General features: G+C 42.8%; 1 protein-coding gene and 1 long non-coding RNA gene across 2 annotated transcripts in view; both read right to left on the reverse strand.

Annotated features, from left to right (window-relative positions):
* Positions 1 to 11024, reverse strand: part of scarb2a (scavenger receptor class B, member 2a) — a 21296-nt gene extending 10272 nt beyond the window's left edge. The window contains exons 1-7 of the mRNA XM_019885610.1: positions 10600 to 11024; positions 4384 to 4541; positions 4155 to 4302; positions 3040 to 3234; positions 2163 to 2254; positions 1306 to 1425; positions 890 to 1068 (exon numbers count right to left, since the gene is read on the reverse strand). Coding sequence (XP_019741169.1) covers positions 890 to 1068; positions 1306 to 1425; positions 2163 to 2254; positions 3040 to 3234; positions 4155 to 4302; positions 4384 to 4541; positions 10600 to 10722 — 1015 coding nt within the window. The 5' untranslated portion in view covers positions 10723 to 11024. The remainder of the gene's footprint in view (positions 1 to 889; positions 1069 to 1305; positions 1426 to 2162; positions 2255 to 3039; positions 3235 to 4154; positions 4303 to 4383; positions 4542 to 10599) is intronic.
* Positions 11025 to 12102: 1078 nt separating this feature from the next.
* On the reverse strand, positions 12103 to 12428 carry LOC109525139 (uncharacterized). The gene is made up of 2 exons (XR_002170087.1): positions 12339 to 12428; positions 12103 to 12244 (listed from the first exon to the last, which is right to left on the reverse strand). It is a non-coding gene; the product is annotated as an uncharacterized LOC109525139 (long non-coding RNA).
* Positions 12429 to 14264: the final 1836 nt, after the last annotated feature.

The following is a 14264-nucleotide window of genomic DNA, read 5'->3' on the forward strand; positions in this document are numbered from 1 at the left end:
CTTTTTTGCTTGGCTTACTAGATTGAGATTAGTGGTGGAACTGATTTTTTTTTTTTTTTTTTTGCTAATCTTGGCAGCACAAGTGTCTGATAAGGAGGATGAATGGTTGAAGGAATGCAAACACCAGAGTCCAGAGGTGAGCGTGTGGAGTGTATGTCGAGGATGCTCCTCATGTTCTTATCACGGCAATGCCTCTCCACTCAACTCAAATACTCCAATCATTACAACACACACGCGCCTGGCACCGTTAATGATTCAACCGCACGGTCAAAAAAAAAAAAAAAAAAATCTAGCAGGAAATACCAGATTGCGCTGCCTGAGACGATCATTTCAGGGTAGCGGGCTGTGTGGAAGTGTTACCTTCTTTTCAAAAACTTAAGCGTCGACATATATTTGCAGGTCTGAACCAGATAAGATTCAGGTGTCGAAAAAGCAAAAATGTAAACTGTGAATTAATTGCTTGACATGTGTTTTAAATGAACCAAGAGGGAACAGATCCAAATCGGGTGGCCGTTAAACCCACGCAGCGCGCTAATTTCAATCCAAATGGTGCTAACTTGCTTTCCTTCGCGTTCACGCAAATGTCAACGACTGCGGATAATGAACAACCTGTTTGGAGCTAATAATTGACAACGAAGGTATATTTGCAATGATGATTGACCGACATGAATTGCTTTGCTGACATTACGACCTTCACTTTGTTTTAATGGACAAAGTGTAAACAACCTCGACAATGAAAGATGGTGACTTGAATGTGACACCAAATTGTTGGGCTTTCCGTGGTTTGGCGTTCTTTTGTGCATAGTGCTGTTGTACTGGATGCCTTTGAAACCTCCAAATCGCTTCAGTCTTTGTGTGCCGCAACCAGTGAATTGCACTTTTCTCTCACCTTGTCGACACACGCTGACTTTGAGCACGCCGGTGCCCAGGCAGCGTCCGGCGGGCACGCAGAAGCCCTCGTTGGCCGGGTTGTCCACGGGGCTCATGAGCACGTCTTCGGGAGGCGCGAAGCGGTACGCCTGGATGCCTTTCACCTCCACGTCCTTCACGTAGGCCAGATGGATGGACCTGCGAAAAAGAAGCGGCACGCTCAGTTTGGTGAACCCTTCGCTCTCATCTCCAAAATGGCTTCATGTGTATCATTAGTTTCCAGGGTGTGTCCATTTTTCTGACACAAACTCCTTATCAGTCCCTGAAACACTCCGTACCTGTGATTCATGATCCCGTTGAATTCCCTTTAATTTATTTGGGTTCTTTGACGGGAAAACAAGGGCGGGGGAGGACACGATATTGGAGCACGCATACCTGCAGAGATCGGCGGCGAAGATGTAGAGCAGCTCGTTCCTGTTGATGAGCGGGTGGAAGACGGCGCCGTCCGTGCCGTTGATCATGTTGCTCTGGTTGGACGACCAAAATGTCATCTCCCTAGTCGCCGAGAGAAAGCCAAAAGTTGCGCGTTTAAGTCTTGAGTCGACACTAAACTCGGCCGTTCGCTGTTCCTCTGCTGTAATGAGTGATATGTCAACATTAGAAGGAACGTAAAATGTAGTCGGATTGAAATGAGCCGGTCATAATCAGGTGGCTAAATTTGTGATGAAACAGCTATGCCGTTACTTTGTTTTACTGTCACGTCATATGTATTTCCGAGTCAGATTGACACAAGTCGCTAAATTCACCGGCGAAGTTCAAATTACAAAGATTTCAGTGAAGAACGGAAATCCGCTGCTTTACGTTGAATGCACTTTTTTTTTTTTAGGGAAGCAAGGGTCACCATAAAAGATATAATCTAGTGTTTCGAGTGCAATGACTGCATCGTTTGGGGCGTGGTTTTATGAACAAATTTGCCATAAAGCGCCTTTTATGCCTCGGGAAGTGGGACAAGGGGAAGATATATTCCGTGCTTGCTGTTTTGGCGCATTCACAAATCGACCGACCTGGATATTTTCAAAGTACAAAGTCACTTTGCATCGCCAAACATCCATTTTGCAACCGTGCTCCACTTAAAATCCAGGGAGCAAAGGCTTTCCCCCCTTTGGAGCAAACTCAAAAGTTGTGTAAGTGAGCAAATACAGATCGTAACTGTGGGAGTCAGGAGGAGCATTTCAATCAACAAAAACAACGAAAAAAGATAAATAAAATGATTTTTTTTTTCTTTTTTTTACCTGAGTCCGTTCCACGTGTCAATTTTGCCGTAGTCCATGTAGTCCTGCTCACCGGTGTTGAACACAAACTCCCCTTCGTGGGTTCCGTTTTTCTGCCAAAACGAGAAGACAGGTTGAGACACGAAGCGCATGCTGGTGAGGCACTGAGTCAGAACGCATTTGCGTCCCGACGCCTTAATGAGCGCCGGAAAGAAACGCCGCTTTGTGTTTGGCTGACACGACCTCCTTGTAGAGCACAATAAGCCTCCAAGTGAGCACAAGGAACAATCATAATTGGAAGTTGGGAGGGGGAAAACAGCGTTTGTCAGTTGGGTTTATTTTTTTTGGGGGGGGGGGGCTGTAACATTAGGACTCAAGCAGGGGTCACCAAATATTTGAATAAACGTCTTATAAGTGTTCACATTTTCCAATGATCACTTCTTCAACGTTCCCAGGAGATTACAATGTCCCATCACCGGGGCTCGTTTTTTTTTTTTTTTTTAAAGAAAAGGCCCACAAGTGACTTATGTAGTCCTTCGGGGCTACCATGTTGGTGACACCTGCACCCCGGGTAGTAGGAGACGTGGCAACACAAATCCTCAAAATCAACCAAGGAACGACTCGTTGCTCGGAAAAACACTAAATTGGGGCACTTCGAAGCCAATGGTCCACTGAATTGGTATACGAGCCATTCCAACGTCACCTCTCCCAAATTCTGTCCCGATACTGTCCGCGTCGTGTCTTTTATTTGCAGTCAACTTCCTGACTGAGTCAGCCAACGAAGAGGCACATCACGGCAGCCGATGGCCTCACCGCAACATTGCACAAGTTGCACCAGGCGCTAAGAGGAAGTCGGCAAATCTGCACGGCTGCAAGTGAGCCCTCGGCATTGACGTACCTTCCACATGAGCCCAAAGTATTCGTCCACGTCCGGCTTCATGGAGTGGATCTTGGTGAGGATGGGGTCCTTGAAGCCCCACAGGTACTCGTGTACCGTGCGCGTGGTGAACAACTTCACCCCCAGGCTTTTGATGTACATGGAGATGAAGCTGCGCAGGAAGAACGAGTATGAGTTCAGCTCGTTCATCACCACCTGGCGGGGGACACAAGGGGGCGGGGTTAGCTGTCATCATTTTTTATGTCTGTGAGAAAAAACAAAAGTGCGTCCTTTACATACACACCTTCCTTTTATATATACACTGTCATATAAATATATATTTTTAATTTTTATTTAAAGATTTTTTTTAAACAAGTTTTACTTGATTGCATTTCCACATTGAAAAGAAAATCAAATTTGTTAGATTAAGCATAATCTCATTTACGTTGAAATAACAATATAGTTCAGAATTAAAGTAGTATTTTTTAAAAAGAAAACTTTTAATCTTTTGTTTTTATGAAAATGAACAAATATTTAGCATAAAATATATATCTTTACCTTACATTTTAACAAGAAATGTAAATAAAACCTTTACTTTTTAACAATATTAAATGTGAAATTAATAATGTTCCATTAAAAAAAAGGATGAATATTTTCAATTTAATATAGTTTTGAATTAAAACGTAATGATAACTTGAAAAAGCTATTTGAAATCAACTTAATTAGAAAATGAATTATAGTTGAAATTAAAAACGTGTATAACATAATATTGATATTACATAGTTGTGATATTTACACTTAGTTGTAGCTCACTTTTTTCATGTTTAAAATGTGATATCAGTTGAATAGATATTTTCTTTTTTTAATCCCACTTTAATATACAATCACATTTACCATGAAATTAAATGTACCTTTTAATATTTGCTGTTGTAAATATGTTCCCTTTTATGTTCAATGAAAACATTCTCATGAAAAAACAAAAACATTTTATGAAAATACTTTCCCACCCCCATTTTGAACCAACATTTACAAACCGTGTCCTCACTCGGACTGTAACAGGATGATATCGCTGTCCTTGTTTCATTCGCAAACAATGTTGTCCAGAGCGGGGAGACGATAAACAGACGGCGACTTACCACAAAGGGGATATTGACGGTCCTGAGCATGTCCACTTGGGGGTCTCCCACCGACTTCTCCCGCAAGAACACAAAAGTTTTGGGGTTGAGGGCGTACACTTTGGTGCCGTTCTCCAGGAAGCTGACGTTCACCCTGGGCCGGTACTCCCTGGGGCGGCAAACGGCAGGACGTGCTCAGACTCTGTGAAGAGGGTCTGGGGACCCGGTGGGGGTCCGGACGTTCCTTTACCTGTAGGTGTAGGGTCCGATCTGTTGGACGGATGGCCTGCCGCCCGCCGACACCACCTCCGGGTTGGTGACGTTGAAGAAGTAGTATTCCATGTAGACGGGCGGGGGCGGGTTCTTCCACGACTCGAACATCTGACTCTTCTCCGTCAATGTTATTTCCTAAACACAAAGTAACCCTTAATACGGCGCGACCGCCAAGAATCAACATGACGCTTGGAAAATGTGGAAAAAATTACTTGGATTTGGATTCTGCCTGACAGTGCGGTGCGGTTGAGTGCTTCTGTTTTGTGATGTTTGGCGCAGGGACTGCTCTTTATTTTTATTTTGGTCGACTTCTACTTCCTGTTCTTGTTGACTTGGTAACATGGTATCGACCTATAGTGCATTTGAGTGCATCGGTTCATTTTGTATGACAGACAGTTACCCTCTTATTTTGGTAGGTCTCTACGTTATCTAGACAGGACTTGCAGCTGACCTCTGTGGTTCATTTTATGACAGCTGTTGGGATGTTTGGTGTTATTATTTTGGCAAGTTTCTATTTCCTGTTTTTGTTCCTAGTCTCGAAGGCTTGGTAGCGATGACACACGCTTGTTTTCATGGTTATTGGAGGGCTACGGTAGCTTATTTGGTTCCTAATTGACACTTAGAGTATCTCTGCTCTTTCAACAGTGAACAAGGTTCATTTGAGGACAAACACACACACACACACACACACACACACACACACACACACACACACACACACACACACACACACACACACACACGATGGAGACTGTACAGTATATGTGCAACCCGGCAAGTTCCGACAAGAACCTCAACAAGATGAGCAAGCCTGCGAATGCTGTTCTGGTTGATGTAGTTCATGCAGGATTTGCATCGTGCAGGCAAGTCAAGCCACGTCGGGCTTTTGTCCTGTTTCGGTCAATGAAAACAGACGGGGCTTTATCGTCTAAAGTCCAGGTATCTGTACTTGCAAATATAGTGCAAAAAGTCACTTGAAAAATAAATATTAGAATCCAGGTGCCCGCAAAAATCTGCTCACGCGCAGTAAAGTCTTTGCACTTGGTGACTTCTCTCCACTGATGTAAAGGGACCACCAAACAGGTTATTTTTAGCCACGCGCAGGTAACTGACAACACTTCCTCTCGTTTCCAGTTTGCTGGAGGGCTCGCGTCCGCTTCCAGTTGACCGTTGAGGCCAGATGCATGCCGTACATTGTCTCTCATAAGCACTCGCCGTCAAGCTGGAGGGGCGGCCGCAGCTTGCCATTATTCTGACCTTGACAAATGATTGTGGTGGGCGTGGTTAATTGTTAGGTCGGTCGCATCCTCGCAACGACACAAGGCTTCCCGTGAAACCGCAGCAGAGCTCAAGGCAACCAAAAACCGTTTTCTGGTTTTGTGCTTTCTACTGTCTTGGTTCTAAATGTACACCTTTGTTCCTCCCACTTACACAATATTCACCACCCCCCACCAAACATATGATAATTCTTTTAAAAATGTGATCCCCCCCACCATCAAAAATACAACTTTCTTTTGCTCCCATTCTTTTACGTTCTCAAGAAAGCCTTTCCCCCTCAAAAATGTGCCCGTTTAACAATACCCCCGCCCCATTTATGTCACGTGACTTCTCGTGAGATTGCGACTTCTCCCGCTCAAAATAGGTAACAAAGATCTGCTGATGGAGCAAGGCGAAATGAGGAAGTCGCTACGTTTGAAAGCCTGGCGTCTCTGCGCATTTTCACATCATCAGTGCTGAAGTGAAACCAGGATGATGTCACGCACTTTTAAAAATACATTCATTCTTTGGTGCAAAAAAATAAAAAAATAAAAAAGAACTTGAACAGCTGTCATAACAGCAAAAAGCATGAATCCTTGGATTCTTCCAAGGTTTCTTTGATGCTTTTGGACAGCGTTTATCAGCAGGGACGACATCACTAGTGCCATCAGCAACATAGCCCAAGGACACAAGTGGAGGTTGATGAGGACCTGGTCCTTAACCAAACACCTTTGGGGGCTCTGACGATCGCTGATGAGAAAATTATGTAAAAGGACACCAGCACCCTGTGTCATTCTTTTTTTTCAAATGCTTTCATGCGCAATCTGTTAAGCCTTCATTCGCTCGGTGCTTGCCGTTTCCTGGTTCAAGTACATTAAAGAAAGAAAAAAAACTCATGCCCTCAGGACTTGAAGAAGCCAAGAAATTCCTCACATGATTTATGCTTCCTTCCACGCCCTAGAGTACGGATTCTCAAGCTTTTTGGTCCAAGGGCGACTTGGGTCTTTGTCTTACTGAGTAACGAAGGTTTACAAATGTGTTCCTGTCGGGGTTTGTTCAATGTTGCAAACAGTCGCAAAGACGTTTGCCGGACATTCCCAAACATGCTTGCTTGAATGAAGCTTGAATTTGAAATAAACACTTGGAGTGGAAAATCGCAAGGCCTATTAAACAGAACTGCGATGTGTGCTGCTAAAAGCCCCCGGGAATTGAAAAAGCTGCCAATTTGACAAAAAAAAAAAAAAAATTGGAACGTGATGAAAAGTCAGAAAAAAAGTTGCGATGTGATGAAAACAAAGTTGCACATCTTTGCAAAATGGCACTTACTTTGTCGGGATAAAAAGACGTAAAAAGAAAAAAATATCCATAATAGGTTAAAGTTTATTTAGGTAAAGTTACTTTATGTAATAAATGAATTTAAAAAATACAACTGTAGTCTCACATATTTATACCTAAAGCCTCTGTTCTTGGGGGGAAAATGCACGATCCCTGTAGTATGCATTTTATCCAGGAAAAAAAAAAAACATTTTATAAATGCAGGTGTCTCATATTTATGTGATGTCACCATAAAATCGCAGCTTCAATTTGGCCCAAGAAGCCAAGTTGGGGCAATTCCTTCATTATGTTTTTGTGACATTCCGTTCTCCAGATTGTTAGCCTATTAACACAAGTGCCTAAGTCATTTTTGAACATTTTCAGAGAACAAGACAAAAATAAAAAATAAAAAAATACATTAAATTTAACAATCACAAAGAACCCAATTGCTTTGATTCAACCTTTTGTGGATCACCACGACCTGGACGACTAAGAATCTATACAGACAGACTATACATGTGTTTCGCAAGTACATTGGTAATTTTTATGACTATTGTAAAGCTGCGTTAAAATGACTTTCTGCTAATAGGCTAAAAATAGCAGATATGCACTTTTCAAAACGTCACAGCGTTCATTTTGCGACGCGCTCTGGTTATCGTGTATCCTAAGCTACAACTTCTTCAGAAACCTGTGGTGAGACTTGTTTTTTTTTTCTCCCTTGAGGGAGTTGAAGATTAGCTGTTCCCCCCTGCGAAGCAACTCCTCATTTGGAGATTCTCAATGGGCAAAATTAATTTACACCAAGCGGCAGAGGGAAGCTGGCTGGCTGGCTGGCTTCCTCCCTAAGTAGTCCGGATGAGTTGGCACGGCGCCCCCGAAAACAGTCGCAACTGATTCATGTCAGCAAGAGGAATGCCAACAATTCCAAAATGGTCAAAGCCAGCAGTGGGTGTGCCGGGGTGCGATATATAGCGTGTCAGCTGCCGACCCCGATTGAGCTGCTGAATCGCCACTATACCAACTAAAGCCCACCCCTGTTATTTTGTGTGAATGTCCTAAAACCCACGGGGGGAATAATGGATGAAGTTTTTCCCTTGCGTCATATTTGTCCCCCCCCCCCCCAACACACTTTTTTTTTTTTTTAACCATCCATATTTTTGTCTTGTTTCTTATTTTTGAAGTCATATGTTGCGTGGACATAGAGTGGCAATAGTGCTACAATTATTATTATTTATTAATTAAACAGCCCACCTCATTTGTTTCCCTTATTCTAGTCTTATTAGCGTCAAAGAGTTATATTAAATATTGATGGACTGGACACTAGAATAATAGCTAGCAAGTTAACTAGCCAGCTAGATAGCGATATAGCTAGCTAAAAGCTAGCCAGTTACAAAGCGATCTAGCTAGCTAACAGCTAGCCAGCTACAAAGCGATCTAACAGCTAGCCAGCTAGAAAGTGATCTAGCTAGCTAACCTGCCAGCAGTTTAGCTAAATAGTTTTACATTTTTAATTGACAAGCATGCATGGCAAATACAGAAGTTGTGCTAAATACTGATTGAATAGTAAGAGTGTGTTACATGTGTTCAATTTTGTTTTCTTTTCATGCTGATTAAACATCAAAGCCTGATGTTGGTCTGTTTGCTTGGTCTTTTTTTGTTTTTTTCAACCACATTAAGATGAACTTCTCCTGGCTTTTTTAAATTGTAACCTTCTTTTCAATGATTTGCACTCACACGCATACATGAGTTGTACTAAAATAGTGACTGGATACAATACAAAACCTCTTTATGTATAGTTAGCAACGGTGTGACTGTGTCATCATTTTAGGTTGGAGCCAAGCTGGAACAAGTCGCGTAAGCTCACAAGACACTCCAACAGCTGGGAATGACAAAGTAGTGTAAAGAGTGGATGCTTGCTATATAACAGTCACTGCAGGACTCAGCGTAAACTCGGCGAGACAAGGCCGAAAGGTAACCAAGCTCCACCCGCGAACACCCTTCCCCCATCCCAACACAGACCCCATGAAACTACACCCCCCCACCCCCTGCTGCTGTCAAACACAGTGCGACACTGATGCAATACTATTAAAACCGCAAAACCTACAAACTTAACTTTGTGTTTGTGGGTTTTGCGTTTGTTTCTTGTTCAGAGTCATCCGTCGTTTTTCAATGCAATTTACGGTCTTCAGCGTCACGCGGGGTACGACTGCCTAGCCCAGCTGATCTCAATGAAAGGCGGACTACACCCTGAGCTGGTCGGCTGTCAGTCGCAGGGCATGTACAGACGTACAAACACTAACACTCACCTTCACACCGTCACTGAGTGGGGGAGCTGAACCCACACTGGCCTGAATTGGTCCAGCCACTGTACCGCCACACAATCAGTGACGGCTCCATTTCAGAAAACTTTATTTCTCACCATGAAGCAATTTGGTTGTGTGTGTGTGAATATTGGAAACGAGATATAGAGCCAATTTCTGTTGCTGCTTGGTCAATATATTTAAGAACCATGCAAACACATTGAAATACAAAGAAAAGAAAAAAGCTGAAAGATGTTTTGTCGTCATTTTTACAATGTGAGTTTTAAACTTCAATTTGCCCTGCAACACAGGAGACAAACTGCAAATGAATGAATGAGAATGAATCAAAAAGGCTTCATGATCCACTGATAGGGCCCCGAAGATTGGCAACCTCACTTTATGGTTGATGCCCACAAAACGGTACTGCTTTTGTGGAGTTAAATATCTAAATAACATTAAAAAATACTTTATGGAGAACACCATGTCTAATATAGCGTGTAACTTAAAATTAAGATCAAAGGAAGAAATTAACAAGGCCAGAAGAAATTGGATCCAAAAGTTGGAAATATTTACGGTGTCTGAAATGGAAAACGACGACCATCCAAAAAAGGAGACCTGACATCCACTTTGGGGCCCACGCCCCTTAGACTGCGACTCTCTGGTTTTGCAGCGCTTATCACTGGGGTTGAGACCTCGTCACCCACTGATAGATCATACAAAAAAAAAAAAATACACATAAAGAGTAAAAGAACACAAGCTGCAGAGGTTTCATCCTAACTTTGACAACATTACTGTCTTGCAAAATTACTGAATTTGACATGCGTTACAACAGAAAAAATATGCGCTGTACATGAATGAATGAAATTGAATGAGAAAGGCTTCACGATCTCCCTTAAAAGGGTCCTGCCACACACTTCGGGACCTCGTCGCTAAAGTTGTCCCCCTCTGCTTTGGAGGTAACCTCAAACTGAGACATTTACAGCTTGAGAACAAACCAGTACCCCCCATTTTACACCTCAAAAAGGTACAAAGACACATAGAGAGTTGCAACTAGAACTAGTGGAGGGACAGAAATGGAATACCAACATTCTGGATCGTTGTGGACACCTTGGAGGCCAACAACTGATACATTTTAGTAGATTGGTTTTCAAGAGAATTAACGTGCATAAAAGTGGGAGAAGGGGGGGAGACATGGTAATCGTCTGAGGGAATGTGTCAGTGGGTCATGCTGCATCAGCCAGTCTGAGCCTAAGTGTAATGCTTTCCAGTGGAACATTTTTAGTGGCATTCGGACGGGAAAAAAAAGGTCAAACTTAGCTCACCTTTTTCAAGCGGTTATGTATGAGGGTCTGGAAGACTTGAGCCACCACCAGGGCGATCCCCACGATGAGGAGGTGGGCGCACACGATGCCGGTGGCGTAAATGGCACACGATCTCCGGGTCATGGTGACAAAAAAAATGACACAAAAAACTAGAGGAAAAAATGGTGCTTTTTAAATCTTTTCGGGGAAAGGGCGTCCCTGAAGTGAGGTCCGTTCGATTAGTCTCAGCGGGTCTACTTCTCGGAGGAGCTTTTCTTTCTCTGTCCTCCTTTCTTCTTCCGACTGTTTATGTCTCAGGCTCCGGGGGGAAGGTGGCGATTATAGCCGGGTGAAATGTGTTTTTGAAGCCGGTTGATGACGAGGAGGAGCCGCTGAGTTGATTTCCTGCCCCTCTCGGTTACTTCTCGACAGGAATGAAGCCGGTGAGGCGGAGCGCCGCGTTTTGGGAGGCTGAGCCGGGCGGGGCGTCGCGTAGTAAAAAAAAAAAAAAAACACGCACACACACCCCCACACAGCACATACTATTTAAAAGGCATGCTACTTATCTTTCACTAGCGTCTCACTACAGGCTTCACTGCAACCATATGGCACCCCCAATCTTTAATCCTTTTATTGCGCTCTATTAGGCAACTTTTAACCACTTCCTGTATAGCTTTTTAAAATCATTCAAGAGTCCGTTAGTTTTAGCATCTGTGAATGGAAGCGGCTCAGTGCTGGTGACAATCAACGTTGTAGCGTCACGTGACTTTAACAGGTTTGTTTTGGAGAGTAGCTTTCAAACGTTTTCGTTTATACAAATTCTTAAAATTCTGCTTTTGTGCCACTTATTTGAAAAAAAAATGTTACATTTTGAGTGACAAACTATCGTGACGTCACGCAACCATCACCCTGACCCCCCCGCCCCTTTCCTCTCCCTTTTCGCGCTTGCGTCAAACTCGGCCTACCATTGGTCAACGCTCGCCCGGACCACCGTCTCGACATCAGCCCCTCCGCTCGCTGATTGGTTAGAAGCTGGTGGGCAAGATGTCGAATTTGATCGACTGATTTCGGGGCGGAGTTGATATTTAAAGGGGAGCGGGCGGGGAAGTATCCAGCAGTGAGCGTGTTGCTGAGCGGCGAGAGGGATGTGATCTGGCCGGCATCCGTTGCTGATTGATTGTGGGGTTGGGGTTGCAGTTTGGTTAATACACGTACAATTGTAATGCACAAACTACAATATTAAACGTTTGTTTTTCCAGTATATAATGTACTGTACATTTATTAGGCTGTATTTGAACTGCAGTGATGAGCGCCCAATTCAGATGAAATTAATATTTCTGTTGACATTAATTTCACTTTTTGTTCAAGAGTTGGCAGTATTTCAGTCACATTTTGAGGGGAAATGAAGTACAGTGGTTCCCAGAATTAAAAGTTTCATTCCCTAAATCAATTTACTTCTGCAATGTATGAAATTAAGTTTGCAGATTGAAGTGCCATGAGATAAAAAAAAGAAATCTATCACTGTAGTATATGAAAACATAATGAAGAGAATTTAATAACATACAAGTTTAATAAAGTGTAATTACTGTACATACTGGAGAGTTGCCGGAAAGGGGCGAGGCCGAGTGAGTGATGTCTGGGCTTGAATCGGAGTTGCTCCAATCAGCTGAAGAATCAATTTTAAAATGATGTTACTGGTTGATAAATCATTGATGACTTAGGTCCTAAAGACATTGTAGACCTTCTCATGAAGTACAAACACAGTCGGCTTCTGAGGTCAGGTCAGCACACTCGAGTCAATTTCTGGAGCCCGGAGTTCAAAGCACACATACAAAAAATAAAAATACCAATTAACATCCATGAAATGGAATTCTGTTTCTGCAATAAGAATTTTGTTGACGTGTTATTTGTTATGGAGGTAGGATGACTTTTTTTGAACGGGTTAGTCGTATTTAGGTGAGAGCGGGAGAGCTTGTTCGAAATGACTTCTACCTTGTTTTTGTCACACTGTTGTCGCAACTCCTCTGCTAAACTGACAACTGCCATCGAGATAAACCACGTGATGTTTACATCGATATGCGCGTCACACCGCTGCAAAATGGCCCTTGGGACGCATGCAGTGGCGCATGCAAATGGCACATCGGAATAGATCACTTCACATCGTAAATAGTTGACTCAAGCACTTCACTCAGTATGACAAGAAAGTCTGAATTGAAACGTGGCTATTATGATTTTCATTGACTCGATGTTTTCATTGCCGTTGGCGATTTAACAGGACTTTCGTGACGTATTGTGGAAGGATGCGACACCAGCCAAGGTACACCCAGTTAAATTTATGTGCGCATCCGGGAAATTGTTTTTTTTTTTGTTTTTTGTTTTTTTTGTTCCCATTTTGGTTGGGATGATAATTTTGGTTGACACTATGTTCTCATCACTGGTTGTTCGTGATTACGCAGGGCTTGAGTCACGGTTTGTGGAAGGATGTGACATCAGCCAAGGTGAAACCTTTTCAATTTATTTGGGGCTCAAGGAAACCGTTTTTTAATTTTGGTTTTCATTTTCGTTCTTTGTCATGTTTGTTTGTTTGCAGGGCTCTGTTGATGTCAAGGATGTGACACAGGTCAAAGTACAAGCCGTTAAATTTTGGGTGCAGAGCCAGGAAACGGTTTTTCAGCAGAACTATCCTGATGCGCCACAGGCCAAAGTACAACTGGTTCAATTTAGGTGCGGATCAAGGAAATTCCTTTTTATTTTGGTTGACATTAAGTGATAACACAAATGTCAACTGTCCTGATCTCCCAAAACGCCCAGAAGATGGAAATCAGGAAGACTCCGACGGACGTCTAGTAGCCTCTTCAGTTTCCAGAATAATAATGCGCCCTTTGTAATCTGTCATTTTTTTTCTCCTCACCACAGAACAATCATTTTTAAAAGCTGACATTTTGCCACCTTTTCACATTCTGCTGCTGTTTTTTCACATCACAACATCGAAAAAGGTGGAAAAACGTAGGACACGATGGACGCTGCAGTTTTCCACCCGCTGAGCTGTAACAGAGGCGGAGTGTTCGTAAGCAAATGCCGCAAATGCGGGACAGAAGTATCAAGTTTGACACTCACTCGTGTCGAAAGCAAATGTCACTTACGCCAAACGCCGACACTGAGGTCGTCAACTCAAGGATGTCGGGTTGCCGTGATAAAGGCCACAATCGTGAAGATATCCCACCTTTGCTGTGTTCTCAGAAATTCACATTTAAATGTAAAACATTAAAAATCACAACAAAAATACATTAAAAACCAAATATTTTCAAACAATTTTTTTTTCTTTTTTTTGCATGGTGCTGTTTGAACATTTGCACACTTGCGCGGATGTCCCACTTTTGCTGGGTTCTATGAAAAAGACACAATCAGATTTAACGGAATCTAGCTCAAAATTCCGTGTCACAGTCTGAACTAGGGCTGTCACGATCGAATATTTTTAGAATCCATTATTTTGTCGATTATTCCATCGATTGATTGGATTCAATGTTATTTTACGTTTAAGTGTATTACATCCCCCCCGACTATTTTTTTAACCAATTATTGTTGTTTATTTGATATTGTTTATTCATTCATTCATTTTCCGAACCGCTTGATCCTCACTAGGGTCGCGGGGGGTGCTGGAGCCTATCCCAGCCGTCTTCGGGCAG

This window comes from Hippocampus comes, unplaced genomic scaffold (assembly GCF_001891065.2).
Source record: "Hippocampus comes isolate QL1 unplaced genomic scaffold, H_comes_QL1_v1.1 scaffold78, whole genome shotgun sequence".
Classification (NCBI taxonomy): Eukaryota; Metazoa; Chordata; class Actinopteri; order Syngnathiformes; family Syngnathidae; genus Hippocampus; species Hippocampus comes.